Here is a 24,105-nt window from a genome sequence, read left to right as displayed (position 1 = left end):
CACTGACATTCTCCCTCTACTGCCTCCAGGCTCTGCCTTCACTCTGAGCACCCCCAGTGCCCCGGGCCCGCTGGTGTTCACCGCCCTAAGTCCAGACTCCCTGCAGCTGAGCTGGGAGCGGCCTCGGAGGCCCAACGGGGATATCCTTGGCTACCTGGTGACCTGTGAGATGGCCCAAGGAGGAGGTGCCACCTGTCCCGGAAGTAGGGTGGTTGTGGAGGGATGGAAAAGCACCACAGGAGCTGAAGGCGTTTTCCCTGTGTAGGACAAGCCACCACATTCCGGGTAGATGGAGACAACCTTGAGAGTCGCCTGACAGTACCTGGTCTCAGTGAGAATGTTCCTTACAAGTTCAAGGTGCAGGCCAGGACCACTGAGGGCTTCGGGCCAGAGCGTGAGGGCATCATCACCATCGAGTCCCAGGACGGAGGTGGGGTGTCTCCCCATCCTCACCCCAGTCCCTCTCGGGCCTAGCCTTACATAGTACCAACCCGACTGACTGATCTGTCTGTTCTAGGCCCCTTCCCGCAGCTGGGCAGCCACTCTGGGCTTTTCCAGAACCCACTGCAAGGAGAGTACAGCAGCATTACCACCACTCACAGCACGACCACGGAGCCCTTCCTCATGGGTGAGTCACCAAGGGCAGGGGGCCCTGACTCCTGGGAACACAGAGCCAGGGAGGGGCAGGGACCTACACACACAGCCCTTCTGATTTCTTCCCTGCAGATGGACTAACCCTGGGGTCCCAGCGCCTCGAAGCAGGGGGTTCCCTCACCCGGCATGTGACCCAAGAATTTGTGAGCCGGACACTGATGGCCAGTGGCTCTCTCAACACTCAAGTGGACCAACAGTTCTTCCAGACCTGAAGCCCCCAGGAACCTGGGCCCCTCCTTGCCTCCTCTCCCTAGCTCCTTCTTCCTTCGCTGCTCCATCCACCTGCATGCTGCATGCTGACCACAGGGCCAGCACCTCTAGCCAGAGAGCAGGGGTAGGTGCCCTCTGGGAAGCATGAAGCAGGCAGAGGTACCACAAGGCCTGACTGCATCCTGCCCTGGGTTCAAACCCACTTGTAACCAAAGAACTGGAGGTAGCACAAGGACCCAGCCTTTGTTTTGCACTTAATAATAAAAAATGTTGCTACTGCTTAGCTGGCCTGTCCATTCTTCATAGGCCAGAGAGGTGTCAACCTGTAGAAGAACAATGATTCTCACAATGCCCATCCTTTGACCCCAGAGCATGTACCCACCTCCAGAGGCAGGTGGCTCCAGAGGCTACCACCATAAGAGGCACAAGTTTATTAAGCACCCAGACGTAGAATGAAGAAGGTGCCAGAGGCAGAGCTGCAGTATACACCTACGTCTGTGCGTCCATCAGTCTCAGGAACACCTCACAAGCTCAGCACCTGGGCTCCATCGGCAGCTTGGGAGAGGTAGAAGGAGGCTGTGCCACTGTACTGCTCCTAGGGGAGAAGTGGGGCTGAGGAACGGGTGACCCGAGTACCCGCCTCTCCTGCCCTCCCAGGCTCTGGCAGTCACCCACCTGTATGTGATGCATGGCTAGGGAGGCAGCAGAGGCCTCCAGCAGTGTCACTGTGCAGCCACCAAAGCCACCACCTGTCATACGACTCCCATAGACCCCAGGCACAGAGAGTGCAGCCTCAACCAACTGGTCCAGCTCAGGGCAACTCACTTCATAATCATCCCTGCAAAGGATACAGGAACGAGAGGGATACAGACCTGGGACCCGCCTATGCCCAAAGAGCACAGGGCATCCACAAGGCCTCACCTGAGTGAGTAGTGACTTTCCACCATGAGACGTCCAAAGGCCCTGTAGTCTCCACGGCTCAGAGCAGCGGCTGCCTGGGCTGTTCGCCGGATCTCACCTACTACATGTCGGGCCCGCCGGAAACCCTCCTTGCTCATCAGCTCCCTGCCCGCTGAGGAGGAACAGAGTTCAGCAGCCCCACCTCATACTACCCGTTGTTACCTCAGGGTGTGGGAGAGAAACCTGGTGGGCAGTGGCCAACCATTTAGTAAAGAGCTGCTTACTGAACCCTCCTCAGTAAAGGCAGGGACTGAGAGAATGGGCTTCATCCCAGGCCTGGTTCTCAAGGGCCCCCCTCATCTCAGAGCTCTCTTTCTCACTGTAAAATGGGACAACTGCATCGATCCATCACTTGAGACCCACAGAAGACTGCAGGAAATGACATGTTGGACTCCCCACAGGGAGCCAGCGTAGAGAGAGCTTAATACTCTGGGCCCATTAACTTTTAGGGCTTTCAAGATGAATGGAACAAAGTGCAGCCTTGAGATTTTTCTCTACGTAGCCCTGGCTGTCCTGAACTCACTATGTAGACCAGGCTGGCCTCGAACTCAGAGATCCGTTGGCCTCTGCCTCCCAAATGCTGGGAGTAAAGGTGTGCTCCACCATGTCTGGCCTGAAAGGGCAGGCTTAAGATTTCAAGCAGGATAGGGATGTGGCTCACCGGCAGAGCACTTGCCTGGCACATACAAGGCCCTGGGTTTTATTCCCATCAGTGCCAATCATTTCCTTCCAAGTAGCCCTGCTAAAGTTGGAACCCTAGGTTTGCAGGATTTGGGGGGATATATTTTTCAAGCAGAACATGAATGGACCTGGGGATGAGGGAATGGACAGAAGGCCATATGGACATCCCAGCAGGAAGCCCGGCTGTTTCTAGGACAGAACATGGCAAGCTGGCTCTCACCCTCAAGCTCCTCCAACCGCACCTCTCGAAGGCTCTCCTTGCCCAGAGCCTGGGCCACTTCTTCACACTGGCGCCGCCGAATCGGATACTCGCTGGAGGCCAGAGAGTGGCGGACATTGGAGTTAGTGATAAGCACAGCCAGCTTGGGGTCAGACAGCGGGACCAGGCTTGTTTCCAGGGACCTGGGGTGAATGAAGTTGGGATGAGGGAGATGTCACAGCCAAGGGTCTGCTTCCCAGACCAAACAGTGGGCACGCTCCACTCAGGAGCTCCTGGTTACGAGGTGGGGGATACGAGGGGAGCCCCTGACCTGCAGTCAATGAGTAGCGCATGGCCTTTCTGCCCCAGCAGTGCGATGAGCTGGTCCATGATGCCACAGGGCACCCCTGCGAAGCTGTGCTCAGCCCGTTGACACACCTGGGCCCGGGCAGCTATTGCCCCCGAGTCTGCGGCACAGGGTGAGGTGGGGAAGCTGGGGTCCAGGGGAGGGTATAGGGGGTGGCCACCTTGGAACAGCAGGGCTCCAACGACAATCAAAGGGACTCCCCACCCTCCCTCCCTAAGCCCAGTGAGGGAAGAGGCTCTGACCACAGAGGCCTCTGAGAAGGAAGGTGGGGCCTAAGTGATACCTGGGCAGAGCTGCTGGAGGAAGGTGTATGTGGCCACTTCCAGAGAAGCTGAGCTGGAAAGCCCACCCCCCAGGGGCACTGAGCTGACCACCACTGCACTGAAGCCAGGGAGGGGTGCGGCTGCAGGGAAAGAAGGGTGCTGGTAAGATGGGGTGCAGGGAGTGCGGACCTAGGAAGGTCATGTGTCTCACCAACCTGCTGACCTCAAGGGCCCCACCCACCCTTCCTCTGCTACCTTCTGAGTTTGCTGGGGTAATCTTCCTATGTGTCTTCCTGATTTAGGGTTCCAGAGATCAGTGAGCTGACAACTGAATTCCTCTAAACATATAAAGGAAACCTACAGCAAGTTCCAGAGCCACCAGGGCCTCAGATTCCTTATCTGTACAAAGGAATGCTCCACCCTGGATGAACGGACTTGGTGGTGGTGGAAGCATTCCCAGTAGCAGCCAGAGTTTCATACCTGGGTAATGTTGGATCACTCCCTTGACGTAATTGGCCCATTGTGGGATTCCAGGCTCCAAGGACCGCTGGGCTGTGGGCAGTGGGAACTGCAGTCGCTGGGGCTCATCTGCATTCTTGGAGGTGGTGAGAAGAGAGACAAGCCCATCTGTCCGGGGGCTGCCAACAAGGATGGTCACAAGCTCCAGAGCCTGAAGGAGAGGGTGTGTGTGTAATCTATACCATCTGACAGATTAGACCATCCAGGGCCACAGGGTCACAGCATAGACACAAAACTCATTTTTGGTTTTGTTTTTTGTTTTGTTTTGTTTTTCGAGACAGGGATTCTCTGTGTAGCCCTGGCTGTCCTGGAACTGACTCTGTAGACCAGGCTGGCCTCGAACCCATGCAGATCTGCCTGCCTCTGCCTCCTGAGGGCTGGGACTAGTAAAGGTGTGCCATCGCTCCCAGCCCACAAACCATGAGTACACTGAGGTAAGGCTTGCAGATGGGTGGAATATCCCATTGCAGATAGGAAACTGTGTCCTTTGAGGTTCCAGAACGTGCCTGGGTCTCCCCAGGGTGATTACAGCAGCCAGATTCAAAGCCCAAGGTTCTGTTATCTGGGACAGACAGGCCTTGGAGGGAAAAGAATTAGCTTGAAAGGAATGACCAGAGGCTCAACAAAGATCTTCAGTACAGAGCTGGCCTCAGGGCTTAAAGCCCGGCCTCCTGGGTCTTCAGGGCGGGGGCTGGCTGTGGCTAGAGTGCAGATTTGGACTCTGCCCGGAGCACCGCTCTCAGCCATGGGCCAAAGGGGACAGATAGCTATCTGAGGCAAAACAGGGCCAGAAGCTTCCCACCTGGGGCCCGCCTCTGCGGTGCTGAAACCTCGGGAGCTACACAGGGAGCAGAGACCCAGGCTGAACGTCGGAAGGAATCACTCATGTCACAGATCAAGAACCAGCTGTGTGACTTTGAGCTGGTCATTCGTGCTCTATGGGTCTACTGTTTCCTCTGTAAATTCAAAGGGCTGGGCCAGGAAGGCTACATTTACAAAGGTTACCTTTGCATAGGTCTAGGTCTGTGCTGTAGGTCCAAGCAAAGTCAGGGGACTAAACAACCTCCTTTTTTTTCTTGTTTTGAGATAGGATCTCACTCTGTAGACCAGGCTGGCCTTGAACTCATGCCTCAGCTTCCCAGGTACTGGGATTATTAGGCATGCCCCACCATGCCTAATAATCTCCTATATTGCTACCTTGGTCCTCACATTTTTTTTTTTTTTTTTGGTTTTTCGAGACAGGGTTTCTCTGTGTAGCTTTGCGCCTTTCCTGGGACTCACTTGGTAGCCCAGGCTGGCCTCGAACTCACAGAGATCCGCCTGGCTCTGCCTCCCGAGTGCTGGGATTAAAGGCGTGCGCCACCACCGCCGCCCGGCTTGGTCCTCACATTTTTAAGAGATACATACTTCCAAGTTGAGGGCGGTGATTAACAGCCCCCAGAGGGCGGGCTTGAGTGAGAAGACAGACACACACCCCTCCCAGCTTCGGCTTCCTGTCTTCACACGTGGACAACTGCACGTCCCGGGGTCTGTCACGTATGCTAGACCCGTCACTCCGCCTTCCACCCGGAGAGTACTCGCCTTCCCGCGCCCGCTAAGCTAGCCCTTCCCTACCGCAGGCCGGGCCCCTACACACACGTCTCCCCAATGCAGCCCCTCACCATGGGCAACACCAGGCCCTGGTTGTAGTCCGTGTGCTCCCCGATGAGGTTGACGCGGCCCGGCGCCGACACTGCCAGCTCCGGCTCAGCTCCGAACTCCTCCAGGAAGGCCCGCCGGGCCTCGGCCAGCAGCTCCTCAACCTGGGGCGGTCTCCAAGCAGCCATGACGCTCGTCTGCAGCTGGGCGCGCCGCCCCTCGGGATGCTGGGGGCGGAGCCACGTGGCGCGGACTCACATTCCTGGCCGACGCGATGCCCCGCCCCCTCGCTGGCCCCGCCCATCCCACCTGCAGAGCCTGGTTGAAGCTCTGCTCTCCAGCGCCTGCAGGCCCAGGCAGTTGACAGCCTGAGGAAGAGCGAAATTCTGTATCCTGGGGGTGTCCTCTCAGGACTTTGGGAGCTCCCACTTGAGGGGCAGTTAACACGAATGGAGATCTGAACTGTCCATCCCTGAACCTGGAGCCTCTTAATGCGCTCCCCATTACCATCATCCCCACAACACAGCCAGGGCAACAGGAAGGCCTGAGCCCCAAAAGGATCTGCCTCTGAGGTCGTCAGAGCGAACAGTTATGCGAAGTCGTCAGCCCCTGATCATGGCGTCTCTTAACAGGGTGATGTGGTATAAGGACAGCCAAGCTTGAAAGTGACCAGAGAAGTCACCTTTTACAGGCTCTTTTTCTGGCTCCCAGCGATGGAGAACTGAAAGAGGGTGCCAGCAGCAGGAAGCAAGCCCAGGCCCTCTTCAAAGGCCCAAGGGCTACTGCAAAATTAGGTTATTTTGTTCGCTCCCGCCAAGTGCTTCCTCCATGAGAACATTGGTCTCAGAGACAGGACCATCTGTCTAGAGCCTTCATTCTGGCCCAGATCCTCGCCTGGATGCCTGTCTACACCTGCTCACCTTATGTGAAACCTTGTAACCGAAGGAAGGACTGAAATATAAGAAAAGCAGCCTGTCTGGGATTGCAGAGGGAGCCTTGTGGAGAACTGTGGCTAGGGGTGCAGCTTGGAGTCGGCTCAGAAGTTTGTCCACAGTTCGCCCAGTGCATTCAAAACGCAATTTAGACGCTTGGCATGTCGGTCAGTGGTGGAGCCTGTACTTACCATGCTCAAGACCCTGGGATCAACCCCTAACACCATATTTTCAAAAAAGAGCAGCTAGAAGAAAAGACAGAGCTAATAAGACTTTGTAACCTTGAAGGAGGGGAACAGTGGTAGGAGGAAGCGCACACATTCAAAGAAACACACAAAATACATTTTTTTTTTCAAAAAAGATTTTCCACACTAGGCATGGTACATGGGAGACTCAGGCAAAAGGATCTCCAATTTGAAACCAGTCTGGGCTGCAGAGCAAGAGCCTGTCTACAAAACTAACAAGTAAACAGCCTGTGTTATCAAAAGACATGTAAATTAAGAAAGCAGGGTGTGGTGCCGGGCCCAGGCCTTTCATCCCAGCCAGGCGGATCTCTGTGAGTTCGGGCTACATACAGAGCAAGTTCCAGGAAAGGCACCAAAGCTACACAGAGAAACCCTGTCTCAAAAAAAAAAAAAAAAAAAAAAAAAACAGAGGATGTAATGGCACAGGTTTGTAATTCCAGCACTCAGGAATTACAATACCCTCTCTACGGCAGGGGAGTGGCAAATCCAAGGCCAGTCTGGTCTACACATGGCTACACAGCAAGAATCTGTATCAAGAGGGGTGTGGGGAGAACTGCCAGTAGCAGTGATTAAATGCCTGTAATCCCAGCTCCTAAGAGACCAAGGCAAGAGGATATGGAATTCTCACCAGGTGTGGTGGTACAGGACTCAGACAGGCAGCTCTATATGGAGGCATGATGATCTGGAGTTGAAGATCATCCTGATCTACATAGTGAATTCCAGGCTAGCTAATTCTCCTTAAGACCCTGTCTCTGGGCAGGAGTTCTAGGCCAGCCTGGTATACAGAGCGAGATCTAGGACAGGCACCAAAACTACACAAAAAAACCCTGTCTCAAAAAGCCAAAAGAGCCGGGCGGTGGTGGCGCCCGCCTTTAATCCCAGCACTCGGGAGGCAGAGCCAGGAGGATCTCTGTGAGTTCGAGGCCAGCCTGGACTACCAAGTGAGTTCCAGGAAAGGCGCAAAGCTACACAGGGAAACCCTGTCTCGAAAAAAACCAAAAAAAAAGAAAAAAGAAAAAAAAAACAAGCTTCAAAGGGATAATAATAAAATTAATATAAATAAGATAAAACAAAAACTAGCCCACCGGAACAGGACAAGACCCTGTCTCAAGAACAAACAATCAAAACACAATAACAAAAAGATACAATCGCTAATTTCTTTTGACAGCCAGCTTTTTGAGTACACTTCAATATAGCATTTTTTTTTTTTGCATAACCAAAACCACAACAAAACAAATTGGAGATGGCTGAAATGAAAGTCAGAAGCCATGTCTGCCTACAAGGCACCGTCCTGTAGTGACAGAGAAGCCCCTTTTCTGCGCACATTCTCTGCCTAGCTCAGCTGGAAATCTAACAGTCTGAATATCTGTTCAGTTGAACTTGGGTAAGATTCAACCACTCAGAACCTCAGTTGCTCATTTCTACAACAGGGCTGGTGTTTTCTCCTTTGGGATCGCACTGCACCTGATACTTGGAAGCACAGAATAAGTGCTCTTGTTATCAGACTTCCATTAATTCAACAGGCATTATTGGACTCTCCTTTGTGCAACTGGGCAGAAAGATAAAGAGCCTCAGGCTCCTACCATCTGGTTGGGAGGCACAACCTCAAATCTGACCTCTAATTGAGATAAATGCTATGCTTACATTGAGGTGTAGGGCTCTTTTATTTGTTTGTTTGTTTGTTTATTTGTTTGTTTGTTTATTATGTATACAGTGTTCTGTCTGCCTGCTTGCCTACACACCAGAAGAGGGCACCAGATCTCATTATAGCTGGTTGTGAGCCACCGTGCGGTTGCCAGGAATTGAACTCAGGATCCCTGGAAGAACAGCCAGTGCTCTTAACCTCTGAGCCATCTCTCCAGCCTCGCTCTTTCTTTCTCTCTTTCTTTTCTTTTCTCCCTTTTTTTTTTTTTTTTGTTGTTTTTTGTTTTTTTGAGACAGGCTTTCTCTGTTGTCCAGGGATTCACCAGGCTGGCCTTGAACTCACAGGCATCTGCCTGCCTCTGCCTCCCATGTGCTGGGATTAAAGGCGTGTGCCACCACCGCCTGACTGCTCTTATTTTATTTTATTTATTTTTTTTGGTTTGTTTCTTTTCTTTTTTCTTTTCTGAGACAGGGTTTCTCTGTGTAGTTTTGGTGCCTGTCCTGGATCTCACTCTGTAGACCAGGCTGGCCTCGAACTCACAGAGATCCACCTGGCTCTGCCTCCCAAGTGCTGGGATTAAAGGTGTGCGCCACCACCACCAGGCTTGAATTTTTTTTTTAAGTCAGGTGAGATGGCAGGCAGCTTGAATTCCAGCACTCAGGAGGCAGAGACAGGTGGATCTTTGTGATGTCGAGGCTAGTTTAAGAAAAGACTTGTGTCATCCTAGCAAACTTGAAATTCACTATGTAGACTAGACTGGCCTTGAACTCACATCCACCAGCTTCCGTCTCCCTAGTGCTGGGATTAAACACCATGCCTGTTCTTATTTTTATTATTTTTTTTATATTGTTTGGTTGGTTTTGGGTTTTGGAGACAGGGTGTCTCTGTGTAGCATTGGCTGTCCTGGAACTAGCTGTGTAGATCAGCCTGGCTTCCAACTCAGAGATCCACCTGCCTCTGCCTCTGAGTGCTGTGGTTAAGGTCATGCAATACCACTACCTAGCTTCACTTTGTTCTTGCATGTAAAGATGTGACAGCTTAGCTTCCTATTCTGGTTGCATGCCTTCCCTGCCGTTATGGAATCTCTCTCCCTGGAGTTGTAAGCCAAAATCTATTCCAGAAATTGCTTGTCATTTTGTTTATCACAACAACAGAAAGGAAACGACTGTGCTGATTGGAGTAGAGCTTTCTGAGAGACAAAGGAGAATCATGATCCCTTTTGTTCCCACACCCATGCTTTTACTGCCATCTTTCTTCGTGTTGAAACTGTACTCACCAGCACTGGACATGGGTGATACAAACTTGTAAATCTAGCATTCAGAATGCTGAGGCAGGAAGATCACTGAGTTCTGCATTAAATAACAAGGCTCTGGTGAGTTGATGGAGGTAGAAGTAGGCAGATCTCTGAGTTCAAGGCCAACCTGGTCTACAGAGGGAATTCCAGGACAGCCGGAGCTACAGAGAAACCCCGTCTCAAAAAAACAAAACAAAACAAAAAATCAAGACTCTGGCAAACCTTTAATCCCAGTAATTCCAGGCAGTTTATGGCTAGCCTGGGCTACATAGTGAGTTTCCAGGCTAAACAGGTCTACATAGAGGGACTCTGCTCCCTTTTTAAAATTGTCCTGTTACAGGAACTCTTTTCAGAAGGAAGTCTGCTTTGACCTTTGACTCTCCCTCCCATTTCCTTGCCAGATGTCACAGTACTGGAGGAAGACAGCACTCAGTGTGGACATTGCATCCCCAAGGCCTGTTTCTGCCCTACTGGCCAAGAAACTTCTCTCAGCAGCACAGCTGCTAGGGACAGGTACTCCAAAGATGCCTCTTCTCTGTTAAAGACATGTCTGCCTCCCAAGACAAAGTGAAACACTCATCTCTTTGGGCTTTTTTAAATTTTTTTTTTATTTTTAAATCATGTATAGGTGTGGGTAACTATTTCTGGGTATGTGCATGTGAGTGCAGGAGGCCAAAGAGGCCAAAGGTGTTGGATTCCTTGGAGCTGAAGTTATAGGTCATTGTCAACAGCCTGGTGTGGCTGCTGGAAATGGAGCCATCTCTCCAGCCCCTTCAGTCTTTCTTGATAAGACTCAATATTTTTTCATCAGGAAGTGCTGTATGGTTAGTCTAGCTCTGGCCTCTTCCTTGCAGGCTCAGCCTGGCCTCCCCATGTAGGACTTGGGTCCTTATCTCCCAAATGCATGGCTCTGATAATGTTTGTCGAGAGCCCACCCATCTCACACACTATGGGACTCTTGTTTTGGGGGGGCACATGTTTCGAGATCAGGTTTCTCTGTCTAGCCCTGCCTGTCCTAGAACTCTCTCTGTAGACTAGGCTGGTCTCAAACTCACAGAGATCCGCCTTCCTCTGCCTCCCAAGTGCTGGGAGGCATGTGCCACCACCGCCCGGCTTCTTGGTAAGTTTTCTTTGCTCTTATGTGATAATGTAACAAAAGCTTCTATAGCACGGTGATACAGATTCAAGTTGGCACAGACTGAAGGGCTGGTAGCCAGCAAGATGGCACTACAGTGTAGACCTAGTTTGTGTTCTAATTGGTCATTGTACCAGACTTCTCTGATTTAATGTTTTCACAGTTGTCCTCTGGACTTACCATGCCCAACTTTGCACAGGCTGTTTATTAAATCCTTGTAAGCCTATTGGACAGAAATTTTATTTTACAGATGGAGATAGACAAATCAGATAGAAAGGGACTTTGAATTTGAGTCATGAGCCCCAGCCTATTCTCTCTGCCACCCCCATCCCCATGAGGACTGCAGGCTGCTGCAGCCTTTGGTCCACCAACAAAAGGGCCAAGATGAAGCTTAGTCTCTCCTCCCTGGAGAACAAGAGGCCCCGATGGGCACAGGACACTCTGCATTTGGAAGAGCATCGGTAAGCAAAGCTCTGTAAGTTAGGCTGCTTCTTTGCCACCAGAGAGATCTCAGAGCCTGGCTCGTGTCCCTCCATTGTACCCTTTTCTGACCATCTATGATCTGGCTCCTCCTGCCAGTCAGCTTCACTGAAGCCATCTCCTCTTGCTTCCCCAGCAGTGAGCATCTGCAGAGCCTCCTAGCTTTCTCTGTGGGGAAGAGAAGTGAGCAACGGTTCTCAGCACAGGTGGTGGGAGTGCTACTTTGAAGTTTGTGTGAGCTGTTAACTGGCCACTGAGGGCTGGAGAAATGACTCTGATTAAGAGTGCTGGCTCTTCCAGAGGTCCTGAGTTCAATTCCCAGCCACCACCCAGTGGCTCACAACCATCTATAATGAGATCTGGTGCCCTCTTCTGGCCTGCAGGCATACATGCATACAGAACACTAGATGTAATAAATAAAATCTTTTAAGACTGGCCTCTGCTATAAGTGGCATGGCGCTTGGATGAGGATGGGACAAGCTGGGGCACATCACATGAAGTTGTAGTTCTGCATGGAATGGTGCTGGTGTCTGGAGAGTTTCTGGAATCAGTGGGACAGTTGGCAGGACCTTGCCGGATAGAGACAGCACCATCTCCTGATACTTTATCAAAGCTGTTCAAGCAGCAATCACCTAGGTAGCAGCTTCTTCATTCCCCAAACCTACTAAAGGAGGAACAGAGTAAAGGGATCAACCACTTGGTCCAGAGTGCCCATCAGAACAGCCTCAGCCACTGGGCAGTGGTGGTGTACACCTTTAGCTCCAGCACTCAGGGGGCAGAAGCCAGCCTCCTCTACAGAGTGACTTCCAGGACAGCCAGGGCTACTCATGAAAAACCAAAACTAAACTAAAGCAAAGCAACATCAACCTTCTCCACAGAATGTTTCAAGATTTGGGTTGGCTTTTTCTCCTAACTTTGCCCTTGGGATAGTAGCCATAGGGTAGTTGCTTACACCAAAATGTTGACCAGAAGTCAAGCAGTGCATGGGGGGAACATCTTCCTAAGGAACACAGTGCAGGTTTAAACACCACTGGAGTGGAGGCAGGAAGCAATGTGGGCCTAAGAAAAAGTGAACTGTTTCATTTATTAGGTGACACATTCTCACCCCAAGGACTCATGAAGTTAGGGTAATAGAGTACCCAAAGTGGATACTTAAGATTCTCATGGCCGGCTGCAGGGGGCGCTAAAACTGCTCAGTTCAGTCCTCTTCTGTGGTAGGTTAGATCTGTGGTGTGCAAGGCAAAAACTGAAGGGTCCAGGCCTGGGTTTCTTGTCTAATTAACAGCTATGTCTTGCCATGTACCTCCCTCTGTCCCTCTACCTGATTCCAGATCCTCACAGACCCATGCCTGAATGCCTGCCACCAGGCAACAATGTGTTTTCAAGGAACCAAGAAGTGGAGAGGCAGCAAACATTTGGCTAAGTGCATGGCTTGCTCTTGACTCACCGAACCCATCCTGCCTCTGGTACCTCACGTCTAGGCCAGACCACTGCAAAGCAGTTTGAGTGGGTGAGGATGAGAAATACTGGGAGTCATGAGCAAGCCAGCCCTTGGCTGGACGGCCTAGCTTGTGCACCTTTGGAAGGCAACATCTGCACTCAAAAGTAGCAGTGGCGCACGCCTTTAATCCCAGCACTTGGGAGGCAGAGGCAGGTGGATCTCTGTGAGTCTGAGGTCATCCTGGTCTGTGGAGCGAGTTCCAGAACAACACAGAGAAACCCTGTCTCAAAAACCCAAGGGGGGTCCAGGCCCTCTGGATAAGTGAGACAGTTGACTAGCTTGAACTGTTTAGGAAGCCCCCAAGCAGTGGGACCAGGACCTGTCCTTGGTGCATGAGCTGGCTATTTGGAACCTAGGGCCTATGCTGAGACACTCTGCAACAGCCTTGGTGTAGGGAGGAGGGGACTGGACCTACCTCAACTGAATCTACCAGGCTGGGCTTACTCCCCAGGGGAGACCTTGCCTTGGAGGAAGTGGAAATGGGGGGCAGATTGGGGCAGAAGGCTGGGGGGTGGGAGGAGGAAGGACAAGGGAATCTGACTGATATGTAAATTTAAATTAATTATAAAATTAAAAAAAATAAAAAAAAAAACCCAAGGGGGAAAAAAAAAGTGGTAGGCCAGAAGCCTACCCACCCAGTCCTCTCCCCTCCAGACTTCCATCTCTCAGTTAACTGGGACACTGAGAACACGTTTCTAGCAAAATTTAAAGGACAAAACATCTTTACAAACCATTGAGTCAAGAACCTTTGAGGCCAGCGTTTCTGTTCATCTGTCCCTGCACCAAAGGCTCACTTCACTATAATTTGTCAAACGTGACAGTAAAGAGGCACAGGAATAAACAAACTTGTCTGGGGCAAACTGTACACTGTAACCTGCCTCTCTTTACTGAAAATGATCCTGCCTGGCTGAGTCAGAGGGCCAAGCCTCTCATAGCCGGGGAGTTAACTCAGTGGTAGAGTACTCATCTACCACACACAAGGCCAGGGGTTCAAACCCCAGCACACACATACAAGGCTTCCCTCAACATTTTGTGAAACTTTTCATCAACTTTTTTTTTTCTCGAAACAAGGTTTCTCTGTGTAGATCTGGCTGTCCTAGAACTCACTCTGTAGACCAGGGTGGCCTTGAACTCACCGAGATCCACCCGCCTCTGCCTCCCAAGTGCTGGGATCAAAGGTGTGCGCCATCACGGCCCAGCCCAACTTTCCCTTTTATTAGAGGCCAGTCCAAGGATATCCTACATAGGCAGCTGCCTAGAACCAGCAATGGTGTGTACTCAGGCTGTGAAGCCCAAGAGGCACAGATCAAACAGGAGCCTCCAGGCTTCCCAACAGCCAACGTCATGCTACAAGCCAATCCTCGTGGACGTCTCGGGCTTCTTTTCCAGCCCAGCCCAACATCACATGACTCATTCAGGAGCAACCATTTTCATTGTACTGGACCACACCACTGTCCTTTCTCATGCCATGTCCATTAAGCTACCCACTCTACCTGACTCTCAACATCTCTAACTATCCAAACTGACTTAAAGTTCTAGTTGTGGCAGCCCACACCTTGCAATCCCAGCGCTTTGGAGGCTGAGGCCAGTCTGGGCTACCCTTCAGTAAGGCGGCAATTTCTTTAGCTACTGTAGCTTCACTAGAATGCTTTGCAGACTACTCAGGTCCATGTCTTGCTAACTCTTACTAGTGCTCACTAGCATTCTTCCCTAGTTGAAAAGATGGCTTATCAGTGAGTCTCAATCAAATAAGACATGAAAGCAGGGTACTTGTAGTTGGAAAGGGGCTGGGTGTGGTGGCACATCCTTTTAATCCCAGCACCCGGGAGGCAGAGGCAGGCAGATCTGAGTTGGAGGCCAGGCTGGTCTACAGAGCTAGTTCCAGGGCAGCCAGGGTTACAGAGGAACCAACCAAACAATGAGTAATGGGAGGTAAAAGCGATACCTGAATTATATTCAGGTGTATAACTGAAAAATTTTTTTTACATGGAGAGCAATGGTGGCTCACACCTTTAATCCCAACACAGGCAGGCAGATCTTAGAGCTAAGGTCAGCCTGATGTGAATTCCAGGACAGCCAGGACTAGAGAAACCCTGTCTCAGGGGGGAAAAAAATACACCTACCTGTAGATGAAGTCTTATTAAATAAGAAACCGGCTGTGTTTTTTTTTTTTTTTTTTTTTGGTTTTTCGAGACAGGGTTTCTGTGTAGCTTTGCACCTTTCCTGGATCTCACGCTGTAGACCAGGCTGGCCTCGAACTCACAGAGATCCACCTGCCTCTGCCTCCCGAGTGCTGGGATTAAAGGCGTGCGCCACCACCGCCCGGCACGGCTCTGTGTTTTAATAAGACTGTTCATCTACACCTACCAGCTTATTAGAGCCTGCTGGAAGGATCCACAAAGACCCTCAAAACCTTTTTCCTGTGACACAGTAATTCTAACACTATGGGAGATCTATAAATAAGCTGTCATTAAGCCCAGGCACCATAAATACAATAGCACCACGGATTCTGTCATCAGACCCATGACTTCTTGAAAGCCAGGCAAATGCTCTACCAATTTTTTTTTTTGGGGGGGGGGGAGCTGAGGATCGAACCCAGGGCCTTGCACTTGCTAGGCAAGCGCTCTAACACAGAGCTAAACCCCCAACCCCTACCAATTCTTTTATCTCCAGCCCTCACTGTTTTTATGGAGTATTGGCCTGTTTACATGTTTACAAGTCATTTTCCTTTTTCCATCAAGCAAAGAACTGAAATTAGAAATCTAGATAATAGATGTACTAAAAGCTTTGTGTATTCAATTTAGGTTTGACACTTAGTTGAATAAACAAGTTTATTTGTAAATTTAGTCAACATACATAATTGACCTAAAAACTTCAATAGGATACTTTTAAAAACCACTTGAAGGCCATCTCTATAAAAAGGATTTTGCCAGGACAGCAACCAGGTGTAACCTAACCCATCTTTATTGGCAGAGGCCCAATAAGCTGAAGCTGTACTCTTTACCCCATGTTTAAACTCCACAAGGAAAAAACAATCCTTGTACTGTTTTTCCCCTTAAAGATTAAAAAAGAAACAAAACCAAACTCAATCTAGGTATAAGACCAAACAACACAATGAAAAGCTGCACTAACTAGATTAGTAACAGGTGATGCTGGTGTGAATAGCTTGTTATTTTACTCTAGAGCCCTTATAAATAAAATCCCCGTTAGTGTATGTGTTATCGGGTAGAGGGTTAGTCAACATGTGGTAGAATGAGGACTTATGCAAGGTTTAATACGCATAGCATTTTTTCTACTTTGTTAAACAAATGCAGTCTAGTCAGGAAATACCAACTGGACTAAATTACACACACCTTAATGACAAGACTCCCCACCACTTGTGAATGTAAAACATTTAATTTAAAAATGTTCAACACTACAATATATAAAATAGCTATTATAAATGCACATAGTGTAGTCTATAGCTGCCAGGTTTACTTTCTTCTTCCTTTTTTTTTCTCTTTTTTTAGGAAACTGTTACACTGTGGTTAAAACTTGTATCTTCAACCTTTGAAAAAGCCCACATTCTATCACAGTGATGTATGGTTAAACACTTGGATCAAGTCATAACCAGTTTTATTGCAAAAGGACCCTGTACACATTTATCAATTCTAGTACCTTAATAGCTACCCCAACAAGTCATTAACATACAGAAACATGCATCATGAGAAGCAAGTAGTATCACCCATCCCTTCTGCATATTAGCAACTTGTCACTCCTGAGCCACAGTGCTCACATCACTGAGGTCTGTGAACGTCACTCTTCCCATTCATCCTGAGTGAAAGATGGAATGACTTAAGTACAAATGCAACATATTATAAACAATTTCTTACAAAAAAAAAGTCACAAATTAAACCAAAGTATTTTACAGAATTTACTACAAAATGCCGTAAAAACCGCCTCGACTTAAGCTCTCTCCCCCCGTATCCGGCGAGCCAACTGGATGTCTTTGGGCATGATGGTGACTCTCTTGGCGTGGATGGCACACAGATTGGTATCTTCAAACAACCCCACCAGGTACGCTTCACTGGCCTCCTGTTGAGGACAAGAGCCACAGCATTAACTCCCTCACTGCAGAGACCACGCCGCCGCCCCCAGCGCCAGCAAGCCTTTGTCTCTCTTACCTGAAGGGCACCGATGGCTGCGCTCTGAAACCTCAAGTCGGTTTTGAAATCCTGGGCGATCTCCCTCACCAACCTCTGGAAAGGCAGCTTCCGGATGAGCAGCTCGGTCGATTTCTGGTAACGACGAATCTCTCTCAGCGCCACGGTCCCGGGCCTGCAGCCATCGGAGAAAGGAGGGCGTCACAGGGCACGGCGAGGAGCGGGGGCGCTCGCCCCTGCCGTGCCCGCGGCGGCCAAGGCATTGTTCCCCGCTCCCCGCCTACCTGTAGCGGTGAGGTTTCTTCACCCCACCAGTAGAGGGCGCGCTTTTCCGGGCCGCCTTGGTGGCCAGCTGCTTACGGGGGGCTTTCCCACCGGTGGACTTCCGAGCGGTCTGCTTGGTTCGGGCCATTTTCTCTCACCTGCGGGACGAGCAGCGTTCAAGCCCAGGCGCCCCTCCTCGCGGCAGCAGATGGCGGCGGGAGCCGCGGCCGCCGCCGCCGCCTCCTCCCCCTCCCCTAATGACTCAGGCTGCGCCGAGCCGCGGCGGCGGCCTCCCCCGGGAGGGGGAGCGCGGGGAGGAGCCACTTCCCGCTCCGCGGGCGGCCGGGAACACCGCGTCGGGACCTGTGAGTCACCACCGGGAAGCAGACAGGACGGAGGGGGCGGCGGGCGGGCCGCAACCTCACGGTCAAAGCCAACTTCCCGGGCAGCCTCCCCGCGCCGGCCGGCCGCCCAAGCCCGCGGTCCCCACAGCCACCGAGCCTCCGGGCGCCGCCAGCACTCACCCAAAGCCGAGGTCTGAGGCCCTTGCTGGGACCGCCGCGCCGCTGTTAGCGCTCAAACGGGAGCCGCAATCGCCGAGTAGAACGGAAGACCTTCCTCCAACGAACGACCAAACCGCTCTGCGCTCCAAGCCCCCCGACGCCTCCATTTTTATATAGACGCTTCACGCTGCGTCACGACGTCACAGAACCCTTATTTGCATACACCAACGACTTTTTCGATTGGCGGGAGCTTTCGCCGACGCGCTGACATCTCCCGACACAAAGGCCGTACTTCGGGCCTGTTTCCTGATTGGCGGGTGTTTAGGCCACTGATTGGCTGTTAAAATTGCTTCATGATTGGATGGATGCAAAGAGGAATAGACGAATCAGAGTTTAGCACTAAGCAGCTCTTCTGATTGGATAAAATGGAGCTATGTTTGGATCCTTCTCTTGGTTCCAAAGCTCTACAATAGAAAGTCAATGCAAATGAATTGCACTAGCCTCTCAGAATTAAAGTCCGGCCGGCAAGTGCCTAAGACTATTTGCATCAAAAGAGCACTTCAGAAAGATTTTACGAAAATGTATAATAATAATTCCAATGTAGAATAAAATGTGTTCCCTGAATTATTTACTTTTTGCTAAATTTTGATTATTGAGTACATTGTGAGAAATGTAATCCTGTAAATCATGTTACAGTGTACAGTGTTTTGTGTATCATGCATACATATTTTAAACCAAAAAGCAATTGTTTGGTGGGGAAGTGTGATAGATACAAAGAATCAAATTTCAAAAAATTATTTCAGAGTTGAGCAGTGACCCTCACTGTAATCTCAGCATTTAGGCAACTCAGAGGCAAGCGGATCGCTGTGAGTTTGAAGCCAGCCTAATCCACATAGAGGGTTCCAAGCCAGCCAGGCCTGCATAATGAGATCTTGTCTTTATAAATCTTGTTTTTTTTTTTCCCTCCAGTACTCCATAAACCCAGCTTGGGGTGTTCACCTGTAATATGGGGAGATGATGCAGGATCCAAAAATCAAAGTCATTCAAACTACATAATTCAAGGCCAGTCTAGAATATATATCACACTGTCTCCAGAAAAAAAAAAAAAAAAAAGCCAAAGAAGCTGACCTTTAATCCCAGCACTCTGGAGGCAGGCAAAATCTATGTGAGTTTAATGCTGTACCAGACCAGCCAGGGCTACACCGTGAGACCTTGTCTAAAAACAACAAAGGGCCTTTTTTCCACGTGTTTAATTCAGATCACCACGAAATATTTTATTTCAATGTACTTAAAGGTAAATAAAAAGTTGCCAGGCATGGTAGCACACACATTTCTTTAATCCCAGGCCCCTGGAGGCAGAGGCAAGTGACTTTGAGGCCAGCCTGGTCTATAATAAGAGTTCCAGGACAGCCATAGCTACATAGTGAGACCCTGTCTCAAAAATCAAGCAAACAGCTGGGCGGTCGTGGCACACGCCTTTAATCCCAGCACTCGGGAGGCAGAGCCAGGCAGATCTCTGTGAGTTCGAGGCAGCTTGGGCTACAGAGTAAGTTCCAGGAAAGGCACAAAGCTACACAGAGAAACCCTGTCTCGAAAAACCAAGAAAAAAAAATCAAGCAAACAAAAGGGAAGTAATTATCTGGTTATATATTTCTTGAATTATTTAATTCAATTGTATGAAATAAATACACCAGGAGAGGCAACAGTCCCAAGAGGCTATCAATATGGGTCCACAAGGAAAAGATAAAGGAAGTGGATGTCCTTGTGTAATACTTGTACTTGATGATTATTACTTCTAACAAAAACCTGATAGATTTGTAGAAACACCAATATTTGTAGATTTTGTTTGTTTGTTTGTTTTTTAACACCAGGGTTTCTCTGCATAGCCCTGGCTGTTTTAGAAGTCACTTTGCAGACCAGGCTGGCCTCGAACTCAGGGATCTGCTGGGAATAAAGACCCATGTTACCACACCCATCTTCTTTTTTTTTTTTTTAAAGACCATGATGGCTGAACTCACAGGGCTCTACCTGCCTCTGGGGTTAAAGTAGTGTACTGTTATACCTGGCTTCTACACTTATCTGCTTCTGTTCTGAGAGATAGTCTTACTAAGTAGTCTAGGATAGACTTCACCTTGTGGCAATCCTCCTGCCTCTGCTTCTTTTCTATTGTTGTTGATTTTAAGACAGAGTTTCTCTCTGTAACAGTCCTGGCTGTCCTGGAACTCAATTTATAGATGAGACTGGCCTTGAACTCAGAGATCCACCTGCCTCTGCTTCCAAGTGCTGGGATTAAAGGCGTGTGTGCCGCCGCCGCCGCCGCCGCCGCCGCCGCCACCGCCGCCGCCGCCGCCGCCGCCGCCGCCGCCGCCGCCGCCGCCGCCGCCGCCGCCGCCACCACCACTACCCGGCCCTGCCTCTGCTTGGAGTGCCAGGATTACACATGTGCCATCACACTCAGTTATTCTCCTCCAGGTTTTGATAATGTCAAAAGTAATCTAAAACCTTCCCCGGGGAAAAAAACAAGATGTAGATGTCATCCATCTAAGAATTAAAGCAGTGTGTCCCCCTTTGGGGATAGTTAATATGGGGTTTTCTCTTTCCTAAATTGACAATTGGAGGAAAAGTAGCACAGGACATGGGGAGGAATTGGAAGTACAACACAATCAACACCAAACAAGTGAGGTGGGGCTCAAGAGTAGAGTGCGCTTGCTTGACATGGGGAGGTGATCCCACGCACTGCAGTTAGAACGGCAGTAGATACAACGCACCATCGATGGTCCTATTCTAGTTCCTTTCCCTTCACTAACTTGCTGAGTGACTTTCTGCAAGGTACTTAACTTTTCTGGGTTTCGATTCCCTCTTCAGTAAATTAAGCAATCTGGATGATATCATCTCACAATTCTACAGTACGTGTTTATTCAGAATCTCTTTTAACAGTCTTTTTTTGTTTGTTTGTTTTTTGTTTTTGTTTTGGTTTGGTTTGGTTTTCTGAGACAGGGTTCCTCTGCATAGCCCTGGCTGTCCTGGAACTTGCTCTGTAGCCCAGGCTGGCCTCGCATTCAGAGATCCATCTGCCTCTTCCTCCTGAGTGCTGGGATTAAAAGCGTGAGCCACCACCACCACCACCCGGCCTCGTATTATAATGCTCTTATGATTAAAAATTAAGTCTATGAGATGTAGTTTCTGTTGTGACTTCACACTTGGGGACTTCAGGGACAACATGCAAGCCAATTCTTTGGATTCAATCATAAGAATAAAGCCATTCATTATCATTTCTATTTCTCCTTTTGGAATCCTTCATCTTCAAACAGCTCTAGCGGCAAAACAATTGACTTCGCCTGTTTAGGAATTACCAGTTCGTCAGAACTAAATAAAAAAAGTATGTGTCATTCTTGAACACTAACAATTTCCATTCGCCCCCCCCCCCCCCCACCTTACTCTTCAGGTTATTGGAAATGAGCTTTCACTCCCGGCCCCACCCCCTGCTTCTCTTTTTGTTATTGTTTTGTTTTTTGAGATAGGGTTTCTCTGAGTAGTCCTGGAACTCACACTGTAGATAGACTGGTCTCGAACTCACAGAGATCCACCTGCCTCTGCCTCCTGAATGCTGGGATTAAAGGTGTGCACCACCACCGCCTGGCTTCCCCATTTCTTTTGAGAGAGATTCTCACTATAGAGAGTGGAACTGGCCTGGAACTTTCTGTATAGATCAAGCTGGCCTCAGATTCACAGAGATCCATCTCCTCTGTGTTCAAGTGCTGGTTTTAAACAAGTACACCCAGCTTTTCTCTTTAAAAACGGTTTCAAACCAGGCGTCGGTGGCACACGCAGGTGGATCTCTGTGAGTTCGAGGCCAGTCTGGTCTACAAAGAGAGTTCCAGGACAGCCAAGACTTATACATAGAAACCCAGTCTCGAAAAACAAACAAGAGGCAGACAGATCTCTGTGAGTTCAAGGCCAACCTGGGCTAAAGAGTGAGTTCCAGGAAAGGCGCAAAGCTACAACAGAGAAACCCTGTCTCGAAAAAAAAAAAAAAGAGAAACGAAAAACAAACAACCCAAAAGGGTTCAAGGTTATATTTATTTATGTATTTGTGCCCTGGTACAAGTAGAACCTGCTCTTCTCCCACCATGCAAGGGATCACACTGAGATCTCAGACTTGGTAGCAAGTACCTTTAACCCTGAACTATCTTACTGGCCCTCTTTTTCTTTATTTCTTTTTTTTTTTTTTAATTTGGTTTTTGGTTTTTCGAGACAGGGTTTCTCTGTGTAGCTTTGTGCCTTTCCTGGATCTCACTGTGTAGCCCAGGCTGGCCTCAAACTCACAGGGATCCGCCTGGCTCTGCCTCCCGAGTGCTGGGATTAAAGGTGTGCGCCACCACCGCCCGGCTTTTTTTTCTAAACAGGGTCTTGCTATGCAGACCTAGCCTTGGATTCACTACAGCTGAGACATCTTAACTCCTGACCCTCCCACTCCCATCTCGTCTAAGTGCTGGAATTACAGGTGCATTTGGTGCTGAAGACTGAACTCGGGCTTTACTTATTCCAACTAAGTTACATCCCAGCCAAAATGCATTTCTTTAATAGACCATTATTAACTAACATGATCTCATTTAACAAAACAATTACGTTTTGGAAACAACAGATTTGACCAGGTGTGGGGGTGCAGGCCTGTAATCCCAGCACTTGGGAGCCAGAGACAGGCAGGTCTCTGTGAGTTCAAATCAAACCTGATCTATGTATCAAGTTTAAACCCAGCCAGGACTACACAGAAATAGCCTGCCTCAAAAACAACAGCAACAACAGGGACTGGAGAGATGGCTCAGTGGTTAGAAGCACTGGCTGCTCTTCCAGAGGACCTGGGTTCAATTCCCAGCACCCACATGGCAGCTCACAACTGTCTGTACCTCTAGCTCTAGTGGATCTGACATCCTCACACCAATGCACATAAAATACATTTAAACAAAGCAACAACAACAAAAATATGATTCCAAATAAAAGAAAATTAATTTGAAATATATTGAATAAAGAAAACAAGTTCGGGCTGGAGAGATGGCTCAGAGGTTAAGAGCACCAACTGCTCTTCCAGAGGTCCCGAGTTCAATTCCCAGCACCCACATGGTGGCTCACAACCATCTGTAATGAGATCTGGTGCCCTCTTCTGTGTACATAATAAATAAATAAATCTAAAAAAAAACAAAACAAGGTCAAACAGAAAGAATTACATATCCCTGTAATGGACATTTTTATTATTTGGTTGTGTATGCATGATGTGTATGTGAGAGGGGCAAGGGTGCACCTATGGGGAAGCCAAAGGACAACTTTGTGGAGTGGGTTCCCCCCTTCCACCTTCACAAACAGTTCCAGGGATCAAAATCAGGTTACAGCCTTGCAAAGAAAGCACTTTACCCCTGACCCACGCCCCGCTCCTGTCTTTTTGTTGTTCTTGGTGTAGATTTTAGACAGAGCATAGCTCTGGGTGACCTGCAACTAACTAAGTAGACCAGGCTGACTTTGACCCTACAGAGGTCCACTTTCCTTTGCCTCCTGAGTCCTGGGATCAAGGCATGTGTCACTCCACTCTTCTTTTTTGAGATAGGGTCTCAGTATGCAGCCCAGTTTAGTCTGGAACTTGGTGATTTTCCTCCCCCCCAGGCATGTGCCACTATATTCAGCCTGTAGAGATCTTTTCATAAAACCAAATGCCTAAATGTGAAACCCTGTATTTTCCCAAACAAAAAGGTTTTTCCAGAACAGGAAACCAGAGTGGATTATAACTCATTCCTTACTCAGATCCTGGCCCTTTATATGGAGTCTACCGCGATGCTTCTCAACAATTTACCCGTGTACCAAAGAGACTACTCTACATAGAGATTAAATTCGCCCTTGGACCTTAAGGTACTGGAAACAAGGTGTTTGGGCCAGCCACTGAGTTCAGAAGGAGCCCAGGTTTCAGGGTTGGTAAATGTTAATGAGGCGCGGGAACAATATGGGGTAGTGTAACTCTTCTTTAATAAAGCTTCCTCAAGCTGTCTGCCAGCCGGCATACTTTCTCTGGTGATTTACAGGTTACTACCATCTCATGAAGACGTTGGCTGACAAACTTGCTTGCTTGGAGGCAATGCTCTAGACTGACTTTAGAAACCATGCGCAAACTGTACTGGTAAGGAGGCAAGGTAATTACTGCACGTTGGCAGTGTAATTACACTTGGAACATTCTCGGTGGCGTCGTTTAGGGCCTCCCTAACTGGCTTCTCGGCTCGCAAGGTTCCAGTTTCAAGGAAGAGCTTTCCTCCTACCCTACTGAAAACGCACTGGTAATAGTAAGCGTGACTAGACTACAATTACCACAAGCCATCGCGGGTCCTACACATCCGGGACACGGTCCGCAAAGATCCCTGGGTATTGTGGTCTTGCGCTTTGGCAGCGACCCTGTGCCAACGGTAAAATTTCAGCTGAAAGGAGGACCACAA

The 24,105-nt window shown here is 49.2% G+C and overlaps 3 protein-coding genes across 8 annotated transcripts in view; 1 reads left to right on the top strand and 2 right to left on the bottom strand.

Annotated features, from left to right (window-relative positions):
• Positions 1–1,147, top strand: part of Itgb4 (integrin subunit beta 4) — a 35,145-nt gene extending 33,998 nt beyond the window's left edge. For all 5 annotated transcript variants that reach the window (XM_052757479.1, XM_052757478.1, XM_052757480.1 and 2 more), the window contains 4 exons: positions 30–185; positions 266–430; positions 518–628; positions 727–1,147. In XM_052757479.1, coding sequence (XP_052613439.1) covers positions 30–185; positions 266–430; positions 518–628; positions 727–866 — 572 coding nt within the window. In that variant the 3' untranslated portion in view covers positions 867–1,147. The remainder of the gene's footprint in view (positions 1–29; positions 186–265; positions 431–517; positions 629–726) is intronic.
• Positions 1,148–1,280: 133 nt separating this feature from the next.
• Positions 1,281–5,717, bottom strand: Galk1 (galactokinase 1). Of its 2 annotated transcripts, XM_052757483.1 has the most exons (8): positions 5,515–5,716; positions 3,815–4,004; positions 3,355–3,474; positions 3,036–3,171; positions 2,726–2,907; positions 1,786–1,936; positions 1,540–1,702; positions 1,281–1,459 (listed from the first exon to the last, which is right to left on the bottom strand). In XM_052757483.1, exons 1-8 carry the CDS (start codon positions 5,677–5,679, stop codon positions 1,388–1,390), a joined length of 1,179 nt encoding a protein of 392 aa, XP_052613443.1. In that variant the 5' UTR covers positions 5,680–5,716; the 3' UTR covers positions 1,281–1,387. The 2 variants fall into 2 exon arrangements, with proteins under 2 accessions (XP_052613443.1, XP_052613444.1); XM_052757484.1 differs by lacking the exon at positions 3,355–3,474 and having other exon boundaries at positions 5,515–5,717.
• A 10,604-nt stretch (positions 5,718–16,321) lies between these two features.
• Positions 16,322–17,783, bottom strand: LOC128121568 (histone H3.3A). Its single transcript, XM_052756349.1, has 4 exons — positions 17,654–17,783; positions 17,150–17,287; positions 16,887–17,040; positions 16,322–16,797 (listed from the first exon to the last, which is right to left on the bottom strand). The coding sequence occupies exons 2-4, from the start codon at positions 17,275–17,277 to the stop codon at positions 16,669–16,671; spliced, it is 411 nt and encodes a 136-aa protein (XP_052612309.1). The 5' UTR covers positions 17,278–17,287; positions 17,654–17,783; the 3' UTR covers positions 16,322–16,668.
• Positions 17,784–24,105: the final 6,322 nt, after the last annotated feature.

Source organism: Peromyscus californicus, unplaced genomic scaffold, assembly GCF_007827085.1.
Source record: "Peromyscus californicus insignis strain IS unplaced genomic scaffold, ASM782708v3 Scaffold_3__1_contigs__length_106647218, whole genome shotgun sequence".
Taxonomy (NCBI): Eukaryota; Metazoa; Chordata; class Mammalia; order Rodentia; family Cricetidae; genus Peromyscus; species Peromyscus californicus.
This window is presented reverse-complemented; position numbering and strand designations above follow the sequence as displayed.